This window comes from Aotus nancymaae, unplaced genomic scaffold, assembly GCF_030222135.1.
Source record: "Aotus nancymaae isolate 86718 unplaced genomic scaffold, 86718_ANA_hifiasm-v0.15.2.pri h1tg000089l, whole genome shotgun sequence".
Lineage (NCBI taxonomy): Eukaryota > Metazoa > Chordata > Mammalia > Primates > Aotidae > Aotus > Aotus nancymaae.
In genome coordinates this window covers 24,583,089-24,608,638 of record NW_026988504.1, presented here as the reverse complement: position 1 = coordinate 24,608,638, position 25,550 = coordinate 24,583,089, and the positions used below count along the sequence as shown (strand labels likewise).

The 25,550-nt window shown below is 54.8% G+C and overlaps 1 protein-coding gene across 3 annotated transcripts; it reads right to left on the bottom strand.

Moving 5' to 3' along the window:
• Window positions 1-338: 338 nt before the first annotated feature.
• Window positions 339-22,823, bottom strand: KCNH4 (potassium voltage-gated channel subfamily H member 4). Of its 3 annotated transcripts, XR_002479063.2 has the most exons (17): window positions 22,748-22,823; window positions 20,691-20,924; window positions 20,254-20,400; window positions 20,023-20,150; window positions 18,320-18,563; window positions 17,832-17,989; window positions 14,517-14,724; window positions 12,821-13,015; window positions 12,195-12,394; window positions 9,609-9,858; window positions 8,750-8,994; window positions 7,584-7,622; window positions 7,060-7,412; window positions 6,683-6,789; window positions 5,403-5,476; window positions 2,647-3,351; window positions 339-558 (listed from the first exon to the last, which is right to left on the bottom strand). XR_002479063.2 is itself a non-coding variant. In XM_021673650.2 (16 exons), exons 1-16 carry the CDS (start codon window positions 22,821-22,823, stop codon window positions 2,956-2,958), a joined length of 3,054 nt encoding a protein of 1,017 aa, XP_021529325.1. In that variant the 3' UTR covers window positions 339-2,955. The 3 variants fall into 3 exon arrangements, 2 of the variants coding, with proteins under 2 accessions (XP_021529325.1, XP_064225649.1); XM_021673650.2 differs by having other exon boundaries at window positions 339-3,351; XM_064369579.1 differs by lacking the exon at window positions 7,584-7,622 and having other exon boundaries at window positions 339-3,351.
• Window positions 22,824-25,550: the final 2,727 nt, after the last annotated feature.

The following is a 25,550-nucleotide window of genomic DNA, read 5'->3' as shown; positions in this document are numbered from 1 at the left end:
GCCTGAGCCAGGACTCTGTTCTTCCCACAGACTGTGTGTTTATATGGCTATGACTGAGGTGCAGGAGAGAAGAGAATATAACAGGCCCATAGTGACTAATTAAGGTTTCTCCCTCATTTCTGGGGCCCCTGGTGGTGTGAATGTGGTGCCAAATAGATTGGCTGGTGCCTCCGCCCTTCCTAGAGATAGCAACCCTTCCTAGAGATAGCAACAGGGCCCTGGGGTACAGCGGGGGTGAGGGGGGTGGGGGTGGGGAGTGATTGCTGTGTTGCTCCTCCAAAGCCCTGGGACTCTCAGACTAACCCCCAGATACACCCAGAGCCAATAACTACAAAAATAAAGACTTTATTTTCTATCCAAAAGTGAGCCCAAGATGTTGGGTGGTAGAGGAGAGCTGGAGACCTGGGTGAGTTTTGGAGCCGTCCAGGCCCTGAGTGAGACCACGTTGTCATGGGGGAGAACAGCCTTGGCAGAGGTCTGGGGGTCAGGGGAGGGATAGGGCGTGCTGTTGGGATTTTTGAGTTGCTAGCAGCAGAAGAGACCAGCTTGAGAGACAGCCTGCAGAGAGACAGAAACAAAGATATTGCCAGACTCATGCCTAGCAGTAGAAGCAGACACTACTGGGCCCCAAAAGCACCTGTTAGGCACAGGGACCTGGGAACAGGCTCTTAGGTAAGGAGGCGGGGGTTGCAACTCCACCTGTGGGCTCCACCCCAGACATTCCAAATTGGGTGAGGCCCAGGAATCTGCTTTTTATTTATTTATTTATTTTTGAGCCACCGTCCTGGCAGAATCTGCATTTTAATGGGATCTCAGGTAGTTCTGATGGACACTCAGTTTTGGGAACTCAAATACCTACAGAGACCAGACAAAAGTTTCAAACAAGGGAAGCTAGCCAGGTGTCGGGAGATGATCATGAAACTCTTGACTGCAAGTGGTGACTGTGAAGTAGGGCGCAGAGCAGATCCCATTAAGGAGGACAGTGGTCACCTGGCCCCTGCTGATTTCAATTATTGCCAGATGGAATGTTTGCCCATGGTAGCCAGATGTCCTGGGTTTTTTGTTTTTGAGGCAGGGTCTCACTCTATCACCCAGGCTGGAATGCAGTGGTGTGATCAATGCTCGCTGCAGCCTCAATCTCCTGGGCTCAAGTGATCCTCCCACCTCAGCCTTCGGAGTAGCTGGGACCACAGACACACACCACTACACCTGACTAATTTTTTATTTTTATAGAGATGGGGCATGGCGGGGGTGGGGAGGTCTTGCTATGTTGCCCAGGCTGGGTTCAAGTCATCCTCCCACCTCAGCTTCTGGAGTAGCTGGAACTACAGGCATGTACCACTACACCTGGCTAATTAAAAAAAAAAAAAAATTTTTTTCTCTCTCTCTCTTTTTTTTTTTTTTTAAATAGAGATGGGGTTTCACCATCTTGGCCAGGGTGGTCTTGAACTCCTGACCTTGTGATCCACCCGCCTCCGCCTCCCAGAGTGCTGCGAGTGAGCCACTACGTCTGGCAAAAAGCTTTTTTTTTTTTTTAGATGAAGTTTTGCTCTTGTTGACCAGGCTGGAGTGCAATGGCACAATCTTGACTCACCACAACCTCCACCTCCCGAGTTCAAGCGATTCTCCTGCCTCATCCTCCCAAGTAGCTGAGATTACAGGCAAGTGCCACCATGTCCAGCTAATTTTGTATTTTCAGTAGAGATGGTGTTTCTCCATGTTGGTCAGGCTGGTCTCGAACTCCTGACCTCAGGTGATCAGCCTGCCTTGGCCTCCCAAAGTGCTGGGATTACAGATGTGAGCCACCACGCTCGGCCCAAAAAATATTTTTATAGAGACAGGGTCTCACTATGTTGCCCAGGCGGCTCTCAAACTCACGGGCTCAAGCGATTCTCCCACCTCTCCCACCCAAAGTTCTGGCATTACAAGGATGAGTGACTGTGTCCAGTGCTACATTTTTTAGAGAAACTGGAATATCTGGATTCCTATAAAACCTCTCTTTTTTTTTTTTTTTCTTTTTTTGAGTTGGAGTCTTCCTCTGTCATCCAGGCTGGAGTACAGTGGTGTGATCTCTAACCTCTGCCTCCTGGGTTCAAGTGATTCTCCTGCCTCAGCCTTGAGAGTAGCTGGAACTACAGGCGTGCGCCACCACGCCTGGCTAATTTTTTTTTTTTTTGAGATGGAGTTTTGCTCTTGGTGCCCAGGCTGGAGTGCAATGGAGCGATCTCAGCTCACCACAACCTCTGCCTCCCAGGTTCAAGCAATTCTCCTACCTCAGCCTCCTGAGTAGCTGGGATTATAGGCATGTGCCACCACACCTGGCTAATTTTATATTTTTAGTAGAGATGGGGTTTCCCCATGTTGGTCAGGCTGGTCTCAAACTGCTGACTTCAGGTGATCCACCGCCTTGGCCTCCCAAAGTGCTGGGATTACAGGCGAGAGCCACCGCACCCAGCCAGTAACATTGCTCTTAAGGTCTTCAGCAGAGACCCAGGGGCTGAGACAGAAGACCCCACAATATCACTAAGCTATCTCCAGGCTAAATCCTGCAACCTGTCTCACTTGCTATGATCCTGCCTGGTCTTGCCTTCATGTCCTAGGCTGGAGCTGGGTCCCTTGCCCGTCCCCTCTGCTCCCCATCTCTACCTGCCTCCAGGTCCTGGGGAGAAAGTAGGATCTCATCTGCCCAGTCCAATGGGCACTGTGGTTCGTCCCATGCCTGCTGGGTTCCACGGCCCTCAGGTGGCTCCCCTCACAGAGGGGGAGGTTGGGGAAGGCTTGGAAAAGGGAATAGCATCAGAGGTAATCAGGCTTGGTTAAAAAGTCCAGAAATCCAGAGCCAACCAGGCCAGCTGGTGGCTGCTGACCCCACGGCAGGAGGCCAAGGGGCCCAGGTCCTCCCAGAATGGTGAGCAGCAGCGCCCACCCCCGACAGGCCTGGGCCTTGGGCCAGGGTCAGTGGAACATGTCTGACCTGGACTGGAAACTGCGCCTCATGAGGCTTGGGGTTGGGGGTGAGGCCTCTGGCATTGGAGAGGGTCCCAGAGGGTCAGGCTCTGGGGGGTAGGGAGGCAGTATGGAAGGTCTCGAGTCCAGGGGCGCAGTCCCTGTCTCCATGGTCCCCATACTGGCTGGGGGGTGAACTTCAGCAAACGTAGTATCCTGGAGGCTGGGTGGTGATCTGGATGCACAAGGGGAGAGGCATGGTGGCCTCAGCTGCGGACAAGGAGGGTCTGGGGTCCAAGCGGAGCCTGCTGCGTGGCCTGGGGGACCCAGCCTGGCCTGCAGCAGGCCCATGATATGCCGCAGCTCCCGGCTAAGCTGAGACACCTCCTGATTGAGACGACAGATCTGTTGAAAACACATTGAGTTGTTTCACAGGTGCCACAGTAATAGCCAGGTGCACCCCCCCGCTCCAGTTCACAAAGCTCTTTCACAGCCACTTTCTGCTCATGGCCACCCTGGGAAGAAAGCAGGATGGGGGTTCTTTTTGCCTACATGTAAAATGCCTCAGTCTCTTTCCACAAAGGATTTGGGGCAGCAGATATTGCTATCCCTGCCCCGCTCCCCGCAACACACACACATGCACTTCCAAGATGTCGAAAAATGCTCCAAGAGGCCATACATCTGTGAAGGCACAGCCTTATTCTTAGCTGATTCCATCGCACAAGCTCAAGGGTCTCTATCGGTGCTTTTCAAACTTCAGGGAGTATAGAATCAACTGAGAAACTTTTAAAAATGCGCATTTCTGGGCCCCACCCCAGACATATCAAATCCTGAGAGGCTCAGAAGTCTGCCCTTAATAGGTTGTCAGGTAGTTTTGATAGATACTTGTTTGCGAAACACTGGCCTAGAACCGAGGGAGGCCCCAGGCCTTGAGCAGACTGTCCCTCAAGCTTGCTCAGCATGTGTCAGCCCTACCCAGGCCCCAGGGCCCGAACCAGCTCAGGTGCCACCCCTCTGGGCTACCCGATGTTTATGAGAACACAGGGAGGGCCGGCTCCCAGGGGCTGGGCCTGGTTGCTCTGTGGTGACAAGTCTGAAATCCCTCCGGGAGGAGGCAGACACAGAGGCTCAGCATATAGGATCTAGACTCTTCCTGAACACAATTCAGACATCTGTTTTTGTTTGTTTTTTGAGACAGAGTCTCGCTCTTCACCCAGGCTGGAGTGCAATGGCGCAATCTCAGCTCACTGCAACCTCCGCCTCCCAGTTTCAAGGGATTCTCCTGCCTCAGCCTCCCAAGTAGCTGGGACTATAAGCATGTGCCACCACACCTAATTTTTTGTATTTTTAGTAGAGACAGGGTTTCACCATGTTAGCCAGGATGATCTCGATCTCCTGACCTTGTGATCTGCCTGCCTTAGCCTCCCAAAGTGCTGGGATTTTAGGCACATCTGGATCCCGTTCCCTGAGGCTTGAAGGCCTCTCAGCCTCCCTGTCCTCTGCCCCCACACTTGCTTAGCACTCATTACCCATGAGTGGGGTAAGGACAAGGGAAAGGGGTCTGGGCAGGAGACACTCCCACAGAAGAAATCCTCTTATCAGGCTGGGAAACCTCAGCCAGTCGGGGAGGAAGGGAACCAACTAGTACTGAGTGCCTATGATGGGCCAGGGACTGGATCAGGCACATGTGCGTTCTCATTTCATCCTCAAAACTCCGGGAAGTACATACTACTATTTTCCCCATTTTAGATGAGGAAGTTTAAGTTCAGAGTGGTTGTGGGACTTGCCCAAGGTCATCTAGCTAGCATGAATTTTTTTTTTTTTTTTTTTTTTTTTTGAGACAGTGGTTGGTTCTTGTTGCCCAGGCTGGAGTGCAATGGCGCGATCTTGGTTCACGGCAACCTCTGCCTCCCAGGTTCAAGCAATTCTCCTGCCTCAGCCTCCTGAGTAGCTGGGACTACAGGCATGCATGCACCACCACACCTGGCTAATTTTGTATTTTTAGCAGAGACGGGGTTTCTCCATGTTGGTCAGGCTAGTCTCGAACTCCCAAACTCAGGTAATCCGCCCTCCTCGGCCTCCCAAAGTGCTGGGATTGCAGATGTGAGCTGCCATGCCCGGCCTAGCATGAATATTTCAATTCCAGTCTCTGGCTCCAGAATCTGAAATGCTCTTTTTTTTCTGAGAGGGAGTCTCATGCTGTTGCCTAGGCAGGAGTGCAGTGATGCAACCTTAGCTCACTGCAGCCTCCACCTCCCAGGTTCAAGTGATTCTCCTGCCTCAGCCTCCTGAGTACCTAGGACTACAGGTGCCTAGCTAATTTTTGTATTTTTGGTAGAGATGGGGTTTCCTTATGTTGGCCAGGCTGGTCCCAAACTCCTGACATCAAGTGAGCCACTGTGCTGGGCCCGAAATGCTCTTATATCAGGCACATCTCTGAGCCAGCCCCAACCTACCTCCTGGTTCAGCCGGCAAACCTTTTCCTTCATCTCCTCAGCCTCACTGGCCAATTCTGGGCTGGGCCTGGTTCCTGCAGGGTGAAGAGATGCAGTTGAGTTCATGGAGCATGAATACCTGAGCCTGTGACTTGGGCTGGAGCCCTCCTATCTCTGGGAAGGCAGAGAGCAGGCGGAGACAAAGCTCTAGGGTCTGTGAGATGGAAGGTTCAACTCCTTAGCCTGGTTTTGAGACCCCTGTAACTCCCCAGTCTCATCCTGCCCCCTCGCCCCATCTTGGTATGGAGTTTCTCTTTGGTGTCTGAACACAACATCTCTTTGGTTTTCATGCCTTTCAACAACTTCTCTATTTATTTATTTATTTTTGAGACAGAGTCTCGCTCTGTTGCCCAGGGTGAAGTGCAGTGGTATGCTCTCAGCTCACTGCAACCTCTACCTCTCGAGTTCAAGCAATTCTCCTGCCTGAGCCTCCCAAGTAGGGGATTACAGGCATGCACCACCACACCTGGCTAATTTTTGTATTTTTAGTAGAGATGGGTTTCACCATATTGGCCAGGCTGATCTCGCACTCCTGACCTCAAGTGATCCGCCCTCCTTGGCCTCCCAAAGTGCTGGGACTACAGGCATGAGCCACCACGCCAGCTCAATAACTGTTTTGCTCCACCCTTCAAGATCCCACCCATCCTTTAAGAAGCAACCCAAGGCTGGGCGTGGTGGCTCATGCCTATAATCCTAGCGCTTTGGGAGGCCAAGGCAGGCAGATCACGAGGTCTGGAGATTGAGACCATCCTGGCTAACATGGCGAAATTCCGTCTCTACTAAAAATATGAAAAATTAGCCAGGCATGGTGGCACAGCTACTTGGGAGGCTGAGGCAGGAGAATCACTTGAACCCAGGAGGCAGAGGTTGCAGTGAGCCGAGATCATGCCACTGCACTCCAGCCTGGGCGACAGAGTGAGACAGTCTCAAAAAAAAAAAAAAAAAAGCAAAAGCATTCCCTCCTCTCCTCTAGGAGGAAGTCCAGTGGGCACTTTTCTCTTCCACCACAGAGTCCTGTTCTTGTCTGTCATGGTATTTAGCATCTGGAATTGCTGTGTATAGAGGTGTCTCCCTGCTAGACTCATGCCAAGAGCGCAGGCTGGGTCTGTTTTATCTCTGTATTCCCAGAATGGGACCTGGCACATGGTAGGCCCCTACTACATGTGGGATGGATGGACAGATGGACGTATAGGTGTATGGGCAGATGGATGATGGAGTTCAAGTCCATTATTGGTCCTTACCTGTAGGGGGCACCTGGGAGCGGGGCCTTGGCAGCTCAGGCCTCCTGCTGAATCGGAATGAAGGGGCCTCAGCTGTGCTGCCAGAGTCCTCAATGCCATCCACTATCCTGGGGACAGGGCAGTGCTCATCAGCACTGTGGGGTGAGGGTAAGGGCCAGAGCAGAGCAGGCAGAGGGGGACTGGGGGAGCAGTGCCAGGGGGTGGAGCAAGAGCAGTAGTCAAAGTGGGTTGGGGTTGCAAGCTGTGGTTGGAAGGGTGCAGCGGGCACATGGGTGGAGACAGGATGAAGCACTGTTTGGAACGCCGGGGATAGAGCCCAGAGAAGGTTCTGGAAGCCAGTGAGGGTTTGGGGATGGCAGGGGAGGCTGGCGTCTCACCGGGGACTGAGGTCCGGAGGTCCAAAGGTTCCCAGTGGGGGAATGAGAAGCTGAGGGGGCTTCCAGGCAGCAGAGCACCTGGGGGGGCCGTGAGGGGAGGGGCTGTGGCCCTGGCCAGCCAGGGCAGGGGACGGGGATGGTGATAAGGAAGGAGAGGAGACAAGGGCCGAGAATGGGGGCAACTCCTCGCCCAAAAGGCTGACCAGGGAGCCCCGAGGCCGCGCTGGGCTGAGGTTGGGCAGCAGGAGGGGCCGTCGGGGCCTGGGACCACCCCCAGACTCCGCGCCACTCTCGGCCTCCGTGATGGATGGCAGCGTCTTGTCTGAGGAGGAGCCGAGGCTTTCTGAGCGGGGCTGCGGGCAGAGGGGGCAGCTGATGTTTCGGGACAGTGAACAACAGACCCCTTCATTAAGTAAGAGCCTTCACCAGTGGGTAGAGTTCCCCATCCACAGAAAGGGGGAGGCTGCTCCCCATCTCACTCTCTCCCCGGGGCAATTCAACCCCACCTAGGAAGTGGGTGTTACCTGGGAGAGGCGAGGGGATCGGGAAAAGCGGCTGAGGCCCTGTGAGGACAGAGGAGAGTTCAAGCCCACTCCCGCCTCCCCACGGCCCTAGCGCAGCCCCCCGCTTCTCGTCCCACCCAACAGTGTTACAGGGTTGAGAATGTGGAGTCTTCTGGGGAACTGAGTCAGAAACTACAACTCTAACTCAAACAAGAGTTAGAGTTGTAGAGCCATCCCTTGGGGGTCAGCCTTCAACTGGGAGAAGGGAGACCAGGAGTCACCTCCGCTCCTAAGTCCCTGTGGGCCTTGGGCAATCCATTTCTTCTCACTGGGCCTCAGTATCCCAGTCTGTATCTCAGTCTGTCAAATGCAGTTGTACTAGAGCTTGGGCGCTACCAAACACTGCACAGCAAAGTGAAACTGAAAAGCAGCAAAAGACCAAGGCCCAGGGGGTAATGTACAGGCCTGGCCCAGAGCCCAAAACAAAGTGGGCTCGGGAGACATTTGGTGAGAGAAGAGGAAGCCCCAGGGGATGATGCCCGGTCCAGAGGGGCTTGAAAGAGAAGCACATGAAGGGGTTGTTTCCAAAGGGAGGGTCCTGGCCAGGCATGGTGGCTCATGCCTGTAATCCCAGCACTTTGGGAGGCTGAGGCGGGTAGATCACTTGAGGTCAGGAGTTTGAGACCAGCCTGGCCAACATGGAGAAACCTCATCTCTACTAAAAATACAAAAATTATCCAGGCACGGTGGTGCATGCCTGTAATCCCAGCTACTCAAGAGGCTGAGGCAGGAGAATTGCTTAAACTCGAGAGGTGGAGGTTGCAGTGAGCCGAGATCACGCCACTGCACTCCAGCCTGGGCAACAGAGTGAGACTCTGTTTCAAAAAAAAAAAAGGGAGGTTCCTTTGAAGGAGTCTGGAGTGAGGCTGAGGGGTGGCCAGCAGGAGATGGGGCAGTAGAGTTGGAAGTAGACGGCGATGAGAGACGGCCAGGGGATTGGGTGACGGCCAGTGTACAGTCAGCGGGGTTGGAAGGTATGAAGCAGGTAAGGGGCAATGGAGGAGGGTGCCTGGGCTTCAGGCATGATGTTTTTAGGGTGGAAGGAGGTACACAAGACTCTCAGGCTGGGAAGTCTGCTTTGGAGGAGGGGACTCTGGAAGGGTGGCGGCCATCAGGGGTATACATACACTGGTGTCAGAGCCCTGGCGCAGGTTGAAGGTGAGGTCCCGGGGCAGGCCAGCCCGGAAGGCAGCCCCGTACTCAGGATAGAGCCTCAGGACCTCAGCCAGCCCTTGGCTGCTCAGCTGCTGCAGGCCGCAGTAGGTCAGAGCTTTCACGTCAGCGCTGGTCTTCAGCACGAAGCTTGGGTCTGCTCCCGACCCAGGCTCCTGCCCTGGCTCAGGGATATCTGCTCCAATCAGGTCCCCCTTCCCTGTAGATAAGGGATGAGGACAGTCAGTGGGGGCAGTGGGAATAAAAGAATATCAGCCAGAGTTGGTCAGTGGATTTAAGGAGCGGTCAGTGCGTTTGAAGGATGGGCCAGTCAATGGGATTGGTGGAAATAATCGACAGAGTTAGGAAAAGGTCAGCGGAGAATGACTGGTGGGGTTGGGAGACAATCAGTGGGAGTGAGTAGGGCTAGAGGAACGGTCAATGGAATTGGATGATAACAATCAACCATGGCTTGGGGGTTGGGTCAGTTAGAGGGTAAAGGTGAATGGAGTTTAAGGTCACTGGGGAAAGGTCAATGGAGCTGGGAAGTGGAGCAATGGGAAAGGAGCAGCTGAGCTGGGGGACAATCACCGGGAAGAGTTGATGGGTTAAGGGATAGCCAAGGGAGTTAGGGGAGAATCAGAGGGGAACTGTCAAAAGGGGATGGTCGTAGGGAGAAGGGACCAAGAGAGAGTACTCCTCAGCAGGAACTGTAGGTAACCACGAGGGATATCCCATTCCCTAGAATCCTGGCCATTCCCAAGTCCTCAAGGGGAGGTGGGGGCAGGTGGTACTGGGGTAGGTAGTGGGGTAGGTAGCTGATGGGGTCCTCACCCAGGATGGCCAGCACCATGTTGTCTCGGAGCACCTCAAGTGAGCCGGAGCAGACATAATAGTGTGCCTGCAGGGCATCCCCACGGCGCAACAGGTACTCGCCCGGAGCACAGAACGAGGTCTTGATGTGTAGCGATAGGGCCCGCAGGCAGCCCCTGCTTGCCGCTCCGAACAGCGGCAGCTGCAGGATCTCCCGATTCAGGTGCATAGCAATGTCAGCTCTCAGCTCGTCTGGGAAGTCACGCAGTAACTGCATAAGGGGCATAGGTCATTCTGGCCATCCCCCTGCAGCTACTACTTGAGTCTACAAATGTGCTTAGCTGTCTTTAAAGAGAGAATTCTGCTTGCCCTTGCTTTGAGGTCACCCATTCCAGACCTTCAGGACAACCTCTGTGTCTAACCTCAATTTTGCTTGCTGTGTGAAGCTCGCAACCCAATTCCAGGGGCAGAGACCAGGTCATCTCCCATCAGTCCCCTGCCTATGGCTACCTGCTGGGCACTCAACCCCATCATTCAAGAACCATCCCTTGGGGGTCAGCCTTCAACTGGGAGTCAGGAGACCAGGAGTCAGCTCCGCTCTTAAGTCCCTGTAGGCCTTGGGCAACCCATTTCTGCTCGCTGGGCCTCAGTATCCCGGTCTGTATCTCAGCCTGTAAGATGCAGAGTTGTACTAGATCTTGGGTGCTACCAAAGACCTCTGTTTTTTTTTTTTGAGATGGAGTTTTTTGCTCTTGTTGCCCAGGCTGGAGTGCAATGGCACGATCTCCGCTCACTGCACCCTCCGCCTCCCAGGTTCAAGCAATTCTCCTGCCTCAGGCTCCCAAGTAGCTGGGATTACAGGCACCTGCCACCACGCCCAGCTAATTTTGTATTTTTAGTAGAGACAGGGTTTCACCATGTTGGCCAGGCTGGTCTCAAACTCCCAACCTCACGTGACCTGCCCGCCTCAGCCTCCCAAAGTGCTGGGATTATAGGCATGAGCCACCACGCCCAGCTGAGGCCTGATTCCCATCTACCTACTAGGCAATCCTCCTCTGGACCTCCTCCAGGCACCATACCCTCCTCTTAAGCTGACCTGGGACTCTCACCTTCATCCAGAAGCCCCATCTTCCTCCTGTTATGCCTCCATCCCCACCCTTGGCCTAAGCCAGAAACCTAGGAGTCACTCTGAGCTCCTCTCCTGCAACTAGCGGATCCCATCCTTAGAGATCTCTCACCGATCCCTTCCCTCCCAGATCCCCATGCTACTCCCCAGCCTAAACATTACACAGGATAAAATCTAAATTTCAGGCCATACCTGGGCTGGGCATCGTGCCCTCCTGCCCTGCCTTCTCCTTCTGCAGGACACGCATGCCCATTCCTGCAGGCTTACCAAACCCGCTTTCCGTTCCCTAAGGCACTCACTCTGCTCTTTTTTTTTTTTTTTTTTTGAGACAGAGTTTCACTCTTGTCACCCAGGCTGGAGTGCAGTGGCAAGATCTCGGCTCACTGCAACCTCTGCCTCCTTGGTTCAAGCAATTCTCCTGCCTCAATCTCCTGAGTAGCTGGGATTACAGGCGCACGTCACCACGCCCAGCTAATTTTTTGTATTTTTAGTAGAAACGGGGTTTTACCGTGTTAGCCAGGCTGGTCTTGAACTTCCAACCTCAGGTGATCTGCCTGCCTCAGCCTCCCAAAGTGCTGGGATTACAGGCGTGAGCCACCGTGCCTGGCCCCCACTCTGCACTGTTGTAGCATCACTTCTGGACCTGTGTCCCTATGGCCCTTTCTACCTGGGATGGACTTCCTATAGCAGGCTGATTTCCTTCTTGTCCTTTGCAATGTCCCTTCTGCTATGCCACCTTCCTTGACTCCTCCCGCCCAGGCACAATGAGGACCAGATGGCATCAGCATCCCTCTTTTACAGCCCCATTCACTGCCACACTCCCTGTTCATCTGTCTCCCTCTGTCACTATTCCGGGTCTCCGTGAGGGCCAGGCCAGGGCTAAGTGTCATCATCTCTAAGCTCCCTGTGTCTAGCATCGAGGTTGGCTCAAAGCAGGCACTCAGGAAATGTTGGCAGAAGGGAGGGTGGCGTCAGCTGGGCCCTGAGCTCTTTCGCTCCCATATTCAAGTGCAAAGAAACAAGAATTTGTATTTTGGGTGAGTGTGTGACCTTGTGAACATCTCAGCCCCTGGGCCCTGTTTGCCTCTATTTTATTTTATTTTGAGACAAAGTCTAGCTCTGTAACCGAGACTGGAGTGCAGTGGTCCAATATTGGCTCACCCCAGCCTCTGCCTCCCTGGTTCAAGTGATTCTCATGCCTCAGCCTCCTGAGTAGCTGGTATTGTGGGCGTGCACCACCACAGCCGGCTAATTTCATATTTTTAGCAGAGACAGTGTTTCACCATGTTCCCTAGGCTGGTCTTGAACTCCTGACCTCAAGTGATCCACCCGCCCCGGCCTCCCAAAGTGCTGGGATTACAGGCCTGAGCCACCACATCCAGCCTGCCTCCATTTTAAGCCAGAGGGGCAGTGACCCCTTCCCTACCCCACTGCAGGGCCACTCAGAGGGCGAGGGCAAGACAGGAGCCCCTGCACACTACCTCGTTGGCATCGATGCCGCTGTTGACGGCCCACGTGGTCTGGAAGTACTCGAGCATGCGCTGCTTGAGTGGCCTCGGCAGGCGGTGCACACGGATGAAGTCCTTGAGGTCCTTCATGCGGCTGTGGTAGAGTGAGCGGCGCGAGTACATGCGCTGGATGATGGCTGTCACGTTCCCGAACACCACGGCATGCATCAGGGCTGCAGTGGCAGCAGCGGGGCAGTCAGGGGCGGCCACCCCTCTGGCCACTTCCCCAGCTCCCAAACCCACCCTGTCCTCGACCAAGAGCGAGAGGGCTCCTGCGTGCCTACTGGGTGCCAGGCACTAGACTAGGGGTGGGGAATAGGGAGTGGGCCAGAGATGGGTAACACCCCCTGCTCCTCTCAGGCCTCCCCACCATTAGGTCATAAACCTGGGTTTCCCATCCCCTTTGCAAGAGGCCATGCCTGTCTGTGGCATCCCCAGGGCCAGCACATAGTGGGCATTCAGGAAACGTCCAGGAATGAATGCACGACTGGACTTGGGGAGACACCTCAGGCCGATGCCTTGCCCTCTCTGGGCCTCAGTGTCCCCGTGCACACTGGGCTTTGCAGGGCCCCACTGAGGCATGGCAGGTCTGGCCTCACCGCCTATGAGCATCGTGCAGATGGAGAAGATCTTCTCAGCATCGGTGTTGGCGCACACGTTGCCAAAGCCCACGCTGGTGAGGCTGCTTAGAGTGAAGTACAGTGCCGCGATGTAGGCGCTGCGCCTCGATGGGCCGCCCACTGAGCCATTGACGTAGGGCACCTCCAGACGCTTGCCCAGCTCATGCAACCAGCCTGCGGGGTGGATGGATGCAGGAAGCCCTGGCTGTGCCGGCGGTGGAGGACCAGGTTTCCCTGAGCCGCCTGCACTTGACCTTGGGCAAGTATTTATGCACAGGTTGGCACAGGAAATGTGAGGAGTGGCCTGAGCCTGGGCCCCTGCATGGTGCACTGGTTACAGTTGCAGTCCAAGGCCGCCAACTCACTACACTGCTGACTGTTCAAAGGCTCCTGAAACTTTCCAATAGTTTATTGTGCCCCTGCTGTATACAAAGTGTTGGGGAATTGACTCAGCCAAACACTCTCCCTGCCCTGGTGAGACCTATAGCCTGGAGGGGAAAGAGACATGACATAAATCATTACAGGTGGGAGGTGAGTTCCCAGAAGGAGAGTATTGTATAGGGTATGTTAGGAATCCTAACAGGTTAGGGAGAGCCAACCCATTGGCATTTGGGGGGTTGGGTACATGGTGTCTGGAAGGCATGCTCCTTAGGACAGGACATTTTGGTTGAGACAAATGGAACCAATGGAACGTTGGTTCCTAATGAGGCAAGGAACAGAGAAGCCATCTAGGTGGAGAGGGAAGACAAACAAGGGAGGATTCCAGAGAGGAAAATGACATGGTCAGGCTCAGCGTGAGAAAGCAGTATGTCCTGGGTCCAGGGGAGAGGCTGCTGTGGCTGCAGTGCAGGGAGCATGGGAGAATGGGAAGGCAGGTGGGGACAGGGGGCACAGGGCCGCCCAGGGCACGCACTGAGTATGGACTTCATTTGGAGGGCAGTGGGAAGCCACTAACGGAATCCCAGCAGGAGTGTGGCAGGTCAGTGTTGAATCTTGGAACACCCATTTGGCTGTGGTGAGGAGGGTGGTTGTGGGGAGGATGAGAAGGGATTTGTGAGATCAGTAAGGGGCTATTGCACAGGACTGGGTGAGAAAGGGATGTGGAGTGGACTGGGAAGGGGCAGAGAGGATGGAGAGAAAAGGCCAGATTCAAGGGGCATTTGAGAGGTGGGATTGATGTGGTGGGCTAGGTGTGGGGCGGAGGAGAGGGAGGTAACAGAGACCATGCCCAGGATCTGACTGGCCTTTCAGGGCGATGCCAAGGGCCTGAAAGGCCAGTCAGATCCTGGCCCACGTCTCCTGGCCCATGGCCATGAACCCTAGAGAAGGAGGAATTGATGGGGGCAGAGATGCCAGGTTCTTTCTGGGACTTTTCACGTGCTGCTCCTGCCTGAAACACACCCCTCCACCCTCAGTGTTTCCTACATTATACTTTGATCACTATCACTGGTTTTGCTCCCCTGCTAGGCTGTAAATTCCTCCCCACCTGCCGCCCCAAACAGAGCCCTGGTCTGCAAATCCATATTCCCATGCTTGATCCAGAAAGAGCTCAACGCATGTTTGTTGGGTGAATGGAGGAATGTGGGGCGAGGGGTATGGGCACTGGTGGTGGCATCTGCTTGGGGATGGGACAGGTGGACAGGTGGTCTGTGAAAGTCTGGGGTCGGTGGCTCACCAATGTCCCAGAGCAGCGGGTCATTGGCCTCCATCTCCCGGCGCCCGATGACATACCAGATGCAGGCCATCCAGTGGGCAAGGAGCGCAAAGACCGACATGAGCAGCGTGAGCACCACCGCGCTGCACTGAGAGTACCGCTCCAGCTTCTGCAGCAGCCGTAGCAGGCGCAGCAGCCGCACCGTCTTCAGCAGGTGCACCAGCGAGGTCTGCGGGAGGGTGGCGGGGGAGGCTGTCAGCAGGCACACCTCCTCAGAGCCCTCAGAGTCCCCTCCCAGGGCCTTCCCACCAGACACCCTGGAGCCAGGGGAAGCTACCACAGGAAAGACATCCCTGCTGTCCTGAGAAAGTGGCCAGGGAACACAGCAGGAAAGGAATAATAACAATAATACAGTGGCTAACAGTTAGTAAGTACTTTCTTTTTTCTTTATTATGTTTTTGGAGACGAAGTCTTGCTCCATTGCCTAGGCTAGAGTGCAGTGGTGCGATCTCAGCTCCCTGCACTACTGCCTCCTGGGTTCAAGTAATTCTCCTGCCTCAGCCTCCCAAGCAGCTGGGATTACAGGTGCCCGCCACTGAGCCCGGCTAATTTTTGTATTTTTTAGTAGAGACAGGGTTTCACCATCTTGGCCAGGCTGGTCTCAAACTCCTGACCTCGTGATCCACCTGCTTCGGTCTCCCAAAGTGTGAGCTACCTCGCCCTGCCAGTAAGTACTTTCTATGTGCTTAGCCAGGCACTGTGCTAAACATTTGTAATCCTTATTTAAAAATACACACACACACACACACACACACACACACACACACACACACACACATTTATACCTTTAGTTCAATTATCATCATTCCCAATTTGCAAATGAATGAACTAAGGCTCAGAGAGGCTAATGACTTGTTCAGGGTCACAGACCAAGGACATGGTAGAGCTGGGACTCAGGGTGGGCATCTGGGCTAACTGACATCACAGTCCACCTGGTGCTCTACAGCCACGAAGCACTGGGAGATGGTGGAGGAGCCAGCCCTGGTCAGAGTCAAGGGATAGACAATCGTCTCCGCAGAGCCCCGGTAGCAATGACAGCAATTGTGATGGGGACCACCCTTCGAGACATGGAGAAGCATAGTGGAGGGGGGACAGGCAAGGACTTGAGGGCTGGGGGAGGTTTCGGGACACTTCCTCTTGTGGATGGACTGCAGATGAGAGTCAAGTGGAAGAGTCGAGGGGGCAGGAGAGCAGGGACTGAGGGAGCCTGGGCTGCGCTAGGGGTTGATGGAGCTAATGGTACCTAGTAAGTGTCCCGTATTCACTAATATTACTCCCAGTACCATCTGCATTGTGGTTATCAGTATTGATCAGCCCTTCAATCTTGGAGCTGGGGAGGGCTTATCTTCTGAGTGGGGGCAGTGTGGCAGCTAGGACTGGAGGCTGTAGGGCCGTGCCTGGGAAACTTGGTATGAAACCCCCTCACTGCCCCTTCCTGAGCCCCAGAGAGCATTCCCCACAGCCCTGGCCCTACACTGCTCCTGGACCACCTCGTGTAATTTTCCTCTAATTTTAGGTGAAGGAACTGGAAAGGAGGTGGCTCTGATTCCTCCACATGGACCCTTGCCAGGGTTTAATGCCTGCCCCGGGTCCCAGAGCTCCTGACTGCAAGCTTGAGCTCTTCAGGGCTCCCTCAGCCAGCCGCCCTTGGGCCCCCCTCTCCTGGGGATACTCCTCTTATTCTCCTTGGACTAGAATATCCAGGCCTGGCTCCTTCAAGTCTGCCTCTGCCAGTGCCTACTCATTTTCTGTCTCTGCTCTTCCCGTCTGTGGCCCCCAGTGGCGTTCCTCATCTCACCAGATCATCCACTCGGAGGCCCTGGTTACCTGGGAAGCAGGGTGGTGTGTTGGAAAAAATAGTAGGCTGGAAGTTTAGAGACCTGGTTCAAATCTCCTGCCTGCCCCTGCTAGCTATGTGACCTTTAGCAAGTCACTGAACCTCTCTGAGCCCTGTACCTACCTCTGAAAAAGAATAAGGATCTGCCCTGAAGGGTTCTCGTGGGTCTCCCACGTGATGATGTGTGTGAAAGAACGTAGTGACCTGTAATATGCTCCCAAAGGTCCCTGGGAGGAGGGGTGGGGGGCTCTCTGCAGTCTCCCACTCCCCAGCTGATGATGCCTGATGGGCATAGAGGAGTGGGTGCACTCCTGGGGAGGGGTGGGAAGGTCGGCTCAGAATGGTCAGAGCCTCGAGGCAGATGTACACACATGCACGTGTATGGGAGCGCACACACACGTGTGCACAGCCAGGAGAGGAGGCCCACAGCCCGTTGGCGGCTAGTTAAATTCGGCTACATGTAGGTGGTTTCCTGCTATAGCTGAGTGCAGGGAGAGAGCACACAAGGAAACTGCTCCCCATTTCCCCGCCCCACACCCAAGGGGGCCTGGGGACACGGGGTAGCACTGCCCCACCCTGGACTTGAGAAGACCTACTCTCTGCTGGCTGGGGCCACGGATGACTACTCAGTGCACCTCCAGGGTATCCCCAGGGAACTGTGAGAACCCAGGTCCTGGCATTCTCTGCCTCTGAATCCACCCCACAGCCTCTACCTTCTTGTCTAGGGTTACTATCCTCCCCAAAATGCTCACTGTCCTCATCTCCTACCAGCTAAATCCTACTCACCCTTGAAGGTCTAGCTGTACTCCTGCAGTCTCCCTCTGGAAGCCTTCCCAGACCCCTCCAGCCTCTGCCTAACAAGGCCACTTTTGCTTCCCAGATGCTGGCCAGACTTCAGATCATTTCTACACACACTCATGTTCCAGCCTGGAACTCCAAGGTCAGCCCAGCCCTCTGCAGCATACCCGGGGCCCATCTTCCACCTCGTTCACCTCTTCTGTCCCTGATGCTCTGTGGCAGTCCTGCCCCCTCACCAGTTTAGCTGTTTAGAGGCTGAGTCCTTCTTCCCTTTCCCCACGGTGGCCATGCCCCACACAGTGCTTTGCAGACAGCTAAATGCTCATCAGTTGTTTGTTAAATAAAAATGTGGAAGGTACCACTCATTTGGCATCAGACCAATGCCGCCTTGGTAGCCATAGTTAGCTTTTCATGAGTCTCAGCTTCCCTCAAAGATTGTGAGCTGAGCTCCCCAGGAGCACAGACCCTCTGGGATCCTCCCAGTGCCTAGCAGAGGACTACGCCCAGAACAGGTGCCTGATAAGTATCTGCAGATGGAATGATGGGAAGGGGCATATCTGGATTTGGGGTCAGTCCCTTCCTGGAAGATGCTGTGCTGAGGTTGGGAGGTTAGGCTGGATGGTGGGATGGAGGTCACTCACCACGGTGATGTTGAAGATGTAAAGCAGGTCAAAGGGCAGAGCAGCAATGAGGTCAATGAAGAACCAGGTGGCCAGGTAGTGGAGGCCAATGGAACGAGGAGCAGAGATCACCTGGCCGGACTGGGACACATAGGTGGTGCGGAAATTCAGGATGATATCTGGGGGTGCAAGAGGCTATTACTGGGGGGCCTTGGCCAAGGGACCAAGAAACAGAGAAAGCTGGGAACAAGCTCTGGACACCCAGATGGGAGGAGGAGATGGCAGGCATGGAGAGATAAATTGGGCCTCTGGCTGGTCCTTGGGGAGGACAGGTCACAAGGCTGAAGGCTGCAGGGGGCAGGACACATGGGCCATTGGGACTTAAAGACGTAGAAAGTGGGGGTGTCTGAGTGCCTGGGTCATGCAGGTCCCAGGAGTGGGTGAGGCTTGACCAAGTGGATTCCCCCAGCCAACCCGCCAGGGTGGGTAGGTGAGGCAGAGGGTCTGACCCAGGATGAAGAGCATCTCCACGGCAATATCGCTGACAAGGGTGTGTCGCGAAGTGATGGGGGTGTCATCATCACCCGAGAAACAGACGTTGTAGGGGACGGTGACCGCAACGTAGAAGGTGGCAAGGAGGATAAGGCCGTCCCAGATGGCCTTGGGGACGCTGTAGTGGAGGAGGAGGCAGCGAGACCCCCCCACGGAGGCCACCTTGTACTCGGGCACTGATGGCTTTGGTTCAAACACGTTCTAAGGGGAGAGGGGTGGCGGTTGGGGACACTTGAGGGAAAGAGGAGCCAAGATGGGGGGTGGGAAAGGCAGGGCATGGGGAAAGGGGGCAGGTGGGCGCTGCAAGGGCACTTTTGACCATGAAAGGAGATAGAAGGCCAGAAGAGGGGCGCAGAGGCTGACATTGACATTTTTTTCTCCTGCCAATATACTTCCCAGGCCCCCTCCCTTTTTTTTTTTTTTTGAGGCAGAGTCCTGCTCTTGGCCCAGGCTGGAGTGAAGTGGCGCAATCTCGGCTCACTGTAACCTCCGCCTCCTGGGTTCAAGCGATTCTCCTGCCTCAGTCTCCCGAGTAATTGGGACTACAGGTACATGCCACCACGCCTGACTAATTTTTGTATTTTTAGTAGAGACGGGGTTTCGCCATGTTGGCCAGGTGATCCACCCACCTCAGCCTCCCAAAGTGCTGGGATTACAGGTGTGAGCCACTTCGCCCTGCCCCAGGCCCCTGTTTGAACCAATCATATCTTGTCACGGGCATTTATAGGGCTTGACACTCACCCCACTTGATTTAAAATTTTTTAAATTTAGAAACAAGGTCTCACTCTGTCGCCCAGGCTAGAGTGCAGTGGCACCATCATAACTCACTGCAGCCTTGAACTCCTGGGCTCAAGCTATCCTTCTGCCTCAGCCCCCAGAGTAGCTGGGACCACAGGCATGCACCACCATACTCAGATAATTTTTAATTTTTTTTTTAGAGAAGGGGTCTCACTATGTTGCCCAGGCTGGTCTAGAACTCCTGGCCTCAATTGATTCTCCTGCTTTGGCCCCCCAGAGTGCTGGGATTACGGGCATGAGCCACTGTGCCTGGCCCAACACTCATCCTCCTTGAGAAGGAGACTATTACAAATCCGGCACATGCCGCAGCTTGAGGGGTCACTAACTTCTCCCTGAAGTTCCTCTTGGGTTCTGGGGGCCCAGTGGGGGATGGGCATGTCCCAGCAGGGAGAGGACACTGGCATAGCCCACCCCATTCCCTGTATCCTTAACAGAGGGTTGGGGACTAAATCCCCTGGCTTGGTAGGGATTCTAGGAGGTGGTATACAGGTCCAGATGCCAGGCCCGCAATGAGGGATTTCTCCCTAGAACTGTAGCAGCTTGCAATTTCACCACACATGGCATAACCCTATGATATTCGGGCAGGTGAGGTAATTGCTGCTAGATCCCCACCCTTGTGACATCATTGAAGCAGAATAATGTCAATCAATCACCTAAGGGAGTGAGGCAGATGGGGTTGGAAGGAGGTGGGGGGAGGATATAGGATGGAGCAGAGAATAGTACGTGGGAAATGGGTGGGCAGAGGAGCAGGCCAAGGAGGGACACCAGACAGGCAAGGAAGCGGGGAGACGGTGGCAGGCAGGGGTGCCTCAGAGTCAAGTCTGGAGGACTTGGGAGATGTTGGGTTGGCGGTGGGACTCACGTTATTGGACTTCATGCCCCCCTGGCCCCGGCGGCTGAAGTGGCCAGTCAGTCGGTGTAGGACAGTACGGCTCTGTCTTCTGGCGGACCGAAATTTCCAGCTGGCTCCCCTTCTACCAAGGGAGTTTTCTGTTGGGGAGGAAGGTGCGGAGATACGTTGGGGCACATCCCATGTGGCTGGGTAGGCGAGGGCTTCTGACCATTCACACTGCCCGTCCAGACTTGCCGTTACCATGATTACTGTCCCCGCGGCCTCCTCGGGGGCCAAGTCCTGGGCTTCGACTCTGAGTGATATCCTTGAAGGAAAAGAGGAACAGCACAACCTCCCCCATTTCATTCTTGATGGGCATCATGTCCAGGAGGCACCAAAAGGCTGAGCCTGTAGGCATGGAGAGAGGGAGGGAGGAGCATGGGCAGCCCATGACATGACTTTCTCCTCATCCTACTAGACATAGGTAAAGAGCTTGGCAAAGCAAGAGCCAAAAGGAACCTCAGAGATTCTGTCAGCCGACTCCTTCATCTTTCAGATGGGGGAAGCCAGGCCCAGAGAGGGTCAGGGATGCACTCGGTCACAGTCAGCTTGTGGCAGTGTGGGGAGGAGCACTCAGACTCCCTCTGGGTAAGGCCAGGGGTCTAGGCAGGGCTGCAGGGTGGGGTGGGCCCCCTCACCATCCTTGCGGTAGAAGCAGATTTCAACACGGTGCTCCTGGTGGCCCTCCAGGGCTTTCTGCAGACGTTGCAGGGCCGGCTCACTGGTCTCCGGGCCATAGAGGAAACGGCAGCTGCAGGTCTTCTGCATGACCTCGGTGCGACCGTAGCCTGTGAGCTCGCAGAAGCCGTCGGAGCAGTAGACAATGGGAAAGCCCCGTGGGCCCTGCGCATTGGCCAGCAGGAAGTTACTGTCTGTGGGAAGAAGAGGTCAAGGTCAAGTCAAGGCTGGGAGGCAAGCTGGCTTCCAGGTGGGCAGCACCTCCCCTAAGATGGGGTTAGAGGTCACAGAGTCAGAAGCTTCTCAGGTTTCCATGTTGCTCCTGATCCCACTTTTGGATATTCTGAATTGAGAATAGGAGAAGATAGAGCAAAGAGATAAGAACTTAAGAAACTTAAGCAGGGTCTAACGGGGAGTTGGAATAGGACCCCAAGAGGTCATGCCGTCCATCCACCTGCCTTCCAACTGGTGTCACTGTAGAAGGCAGCATAGCCTGGTGAGTAAGAGCCTGGGTTCCTGCAACCCTCCACTGCCACTTACTGTGTGACCTGGGGCAAGTTGATGACCTCTTCTGTGCCTGAACTTTCCTTATTTGGAAAGTAGGGCATAATAGGCCTTCCTCACATGGTCGTTGTGAGAGTTACTTGAGTTTACTTGGGGAGAACAAGTCCTAGCACATGGTAAGTGCTACTCTGAGAAGGTGAAATTGTTCCCCCACATTCACTTGGTTTTCTTCCTATTACGGAGTAAGCAGGGCAGATTCTGGTGACATCACATCCATTTTATTGATAGGAAACCAAAAGGCAGAGATTATCCAAACTCACAGATCTCCTTAGTGTGGGGGCAGTGATGAGTGGTATCCTTCCCTGCCTTCCAGGAAAGGTCCACTTTTTAGCATTCTTATAGCTGCTTTCAGGAGATCTGCCCCAGTGCTCAAAGTCTAACAGGAGAGGGCATTGAGTGTATAGCTCCAGCACCTCCAGCAACAGAACCAGAGCTGTCTCCCTCCAGTTCCAATGGATGGGAGGCCAGGGGGTCTCCTGTGGGCCATCCAGGGACAGAGACTCAGCTAAGAGATGGGGCCTGTGACACAACCAGTCCTGGTGCTCTAGGAGGGATGACTATCTGAGGGCAGAGCGGCTGATGGGGACACTGAAGGTGCCTGGGAGGCACTGGGCTCTGGGCGCAGCCTCCTTCTTCCATCCCAGGGCCTGTTGCCCCGGTGATCGGCGCTATGGAAACAAGGCGGGGCGGGGGGGGGAGCGAGTAGGGCCCCGCGGCTCAGTTTCCGCCCTCGGGTACCGCTCCCCCACCCTTCAATCCTGGCCAGGGTTCCCGAGGGAATGGCGGGGTTGGGGGAGGTGAGGGCAGGGAATCTCTAGGCTCCAGAGTGGGAAGAGGGAATGGCGGGAGAAGAGGCAGGGAAGGAGTATGCGGCTGTCCAAGGTGCTGAACCTGAAACCCAAGCTGGGGTGGGCGAGCTAGGAGTTCCCACCGTCGCACAGACCGTTCCTCTCCTCCTGCCTCACCCACCTCAGACACGGACGCCCCACGATTTGGGGGTACACGACCTCATCCAAGCTAGGTCCTGCTGAAGTCTGATCTTTTCTCCTTTTTTCTGGGGGTAGTGGGAGCTGGAGTCCGGGAGTAGACCCCAGAACGCCCGGCCACTCTGTTCCACTTCTGTGTCTCGGATACCCTCATACACGCCCCCAGCACAGCTCAGCCCAAGAGCGGGCGGCTCCCAAGGCCCCTCCTCCACTCTGCCGCACAAAGAGCCTCTTCTGTCTCGAGTCACACCCCCTAACCTTGGCCCCCTGCTCTCGGCCCTTTCACCTCCTCCCCTCGCAGGGCACTCCCCGCCCTGTTCCTGCACTGCGGCTTTGAGAGTTCCTAGACCCTCAACTCCATTCTCTCCTCCTGCCTCGGGTCTCACCACGTCCGGGAGACCCGAGACGGCCCCGAGGAGATTTGGTCCCCAGCTAGAAGCCCCAGCCCCGACCTCCGTCCCACTCACGCGTTCCGTCAAAACGGGTGGCGATGGTGTCCAGGAAGGTGTTTTGCGGGGCCAGCAACCCCTTCATGACCGGCATGGCCCCGTGGCGTGGGTTCGAGGCGCGGCGCTGGGGAGCTTTCAGCGCGGCCGGGCCGGAGGGGGCGCGCTACCGGAGGGGCCAGGGCGCCCCATGCGCCCGCCTGCCTCCTCCCCTCCCTCTTGCTGCGCTGCCGCCGCCGCCGCCGCCTCTGCTCCGAACCCCGTAGCTCTCCGCTCAGCGCCGCTTCGGTCCCCCCCACCTCCCCAAGGGCCAGGTTCTTCCCCTTGGGCTCGGCCCGCACCGCCACGTGGCCCCGCACGGGGAGGGGCCGCTAGCGACACCCGCACCCCTCTGGGCAGCCCTCCTCCCAGAGGGGAGCGGCCCACGCGTGTCTCTCGGGGAGAGAATTCGGGACACGCCCACCGGGAGGGGAGGCCTGAAATGATGGGCGGGGCTTGACTAATAGACACGCCCTCTTATCGGGTGGCCACGCCCCCACACGTGGTTCCCTGGCTGCTCCTTGTGGCTCCACCTCGCGGGTTTTCCCGCGCACTGTCCACGCTGGGCTGGTGTCTGGTTCACAGTGCCGCCTGCTGGAGTTGAGATACTTCGCAGCACCCCAGCCCAGTTGCTCCAGCGTGAGATAGCAAGGCTAGTTTGTTGGTAGAGAATAGATGATGGGAAGGATTGAAACCCCAACTCCTAGAAAGCACCGCTAACTCTTGCCTCCTGCCTCAGTTTTCTCAAGACACCCTGGCAAACTCTGCCTACTGAGCACACGGCATGGTGGAATGAAAAGAGCTTCGGAGGCCGGGGACAGTGGCTTACGCCTGTAATCCCAACACTTTGGGAGGCTGAGGTGGGAGGATCATCTGAGGTTGGGAGTTTGAGACCAGCCTGACCAACATGGAAAAACCCCACCTCTTCTTAAAATACAAAAGAATTTAGCGGGGCGTGGTGGCGCGTGCCTGTAATCCCAGGTACTTGGGAGGCTGAGGCAGGAGAATCGCTTGAACTCAGGAGGTGGAGGTTGTGGTAAGCTAAGATTGCACCATTGCACTCTAGCCTGAGCAACAAGAGCAAAATTCCGTCTCAAAAAAAAAAGAAAGAAAGAAAGAAAGAAAAGAGCTTTGGAGTCCACCAGGTAGAGTCCCAGCTCTAGACACTAATCGAGCGATAGTGTCTCCAAGTCCCACTTTCCTCATCTGCAAAATGGAGCCAATAATTCTTACCTGATGCAGTTACCATGAGAATGTAATACCATAATGCATGTCTTTGGCACAAAATAAGTGTCTTGGAGGGCAGTTGCCTCCCTGTTTTCCCTCTTCCTACTGTCTTAATCCTCCTCTCTGCTACCCTTCAAGTGGAAGAGAGGCTGGAAGCAAGTTTGGGAGAAACTACCCCTGAAAAAGATAGTTTCCAGGTGGTCAGAGTCATGGTTTGAAAAACTTTGACCTCTGACTTCTCCAAGATGGAACCAATACAGCGGCAAGAGGGACCCAGGTGAGACTAGACACAGGACTTTCTCACCACCTATGCAGAAAATTGAGGCAGTTGAGTTCTGTGGCCGAAGGTGGCTGCTTCCTATGACAAAACAGCTAAAGCCAGTGAAAGTGAAAACCTTAATGAGCAAGGAGGGCAGGCTAAATTCTCCCCTCCCTCTGAGCTAGGTATTATCTGGGATATTAGATTGCTAAGAAGTGCCACAGCTTTCTCTGTGTCTCTACTTTTGTTTTTGAGATGGAGTCTTGCCCTGTCACCCAGGCTATAGAGCAGTGGTGTGATCTCGGCTCACTGCAACCTCCGCCTCCTGGGTTCAAGCAATTCTCCTGCCTTGGCCTCCCTAGTAGCTGGGATCACAGGTGTGTGTTACCATGCCTGGCTGATTTTTGTATTTTTAGTAGAGACGGGGTTTCACTACATTGGCCCGGCTGCTCTCTAACTCCTGACCTCATGTGATCCACCCATTTCAGCTTCCCAAAGTGCTGGGATTAGAGGTATGAGCCACGGTGCCCAGCCTGTGTCTCCACTTTTGGATGTTGTATTAGTTTCCTAGGAGTGCCACCCACACAAACAACAGAAAGCTATTGTCTCACAGTTCTGGATGCTAGAACCTGTTGCGTGCCTCTCCCCTGGCTTCTGGGGGGTTGCTGGCAATCGTTGGTGTTCCTTAGTTTGTAGGAGACAATCTTTACTGTCATGTTCACATGGGTTCCCTGTGTGCGTTTCTGTGTTCAAATTCCGTTTTTTTTTTTTCTCTAAAGATGGGGTTTCACCAGTATAGCCAGGCTGGTCTTGAACTCCTGACCTCAGGTGATCCACCCACCTCGGCCTCCCAAAGTGCTAGAATTACAGATGTCAGCCACCGCGCCCGGCCTCAAATTCCTTTTTTTATAAGGACATCAGTCACAGTGGATTAGAGGTCTACCCCACACTTGTATGACCTCATCTTAACTAATTACATCTTCGAGGACCTTAGTTCCAAATACAGTCACATTCTGCACATTCTGAAGTGCCAGGGGTCAGGACTTCAACACATGGATTTTGGGAACACCAGTAACAGGTGTCTTTGGCTGGAGTTGCAGTAAAACCTTGTCCTACCCCTGCTTAAGAACGTCCCGTGACTCTGTTACCCACAAGATAAAGTGCAAAGCCTGATGATTTGTGAGAGCCTTTGTGAGCTGGGCTGCACTGACTGTAACCCTGTCCCTTTCCCGAGCTTCTCCACTCCCCACACCCTATACCCCATGGTGCAGCCATTCTGGACGATTCATTGTTGAAGGA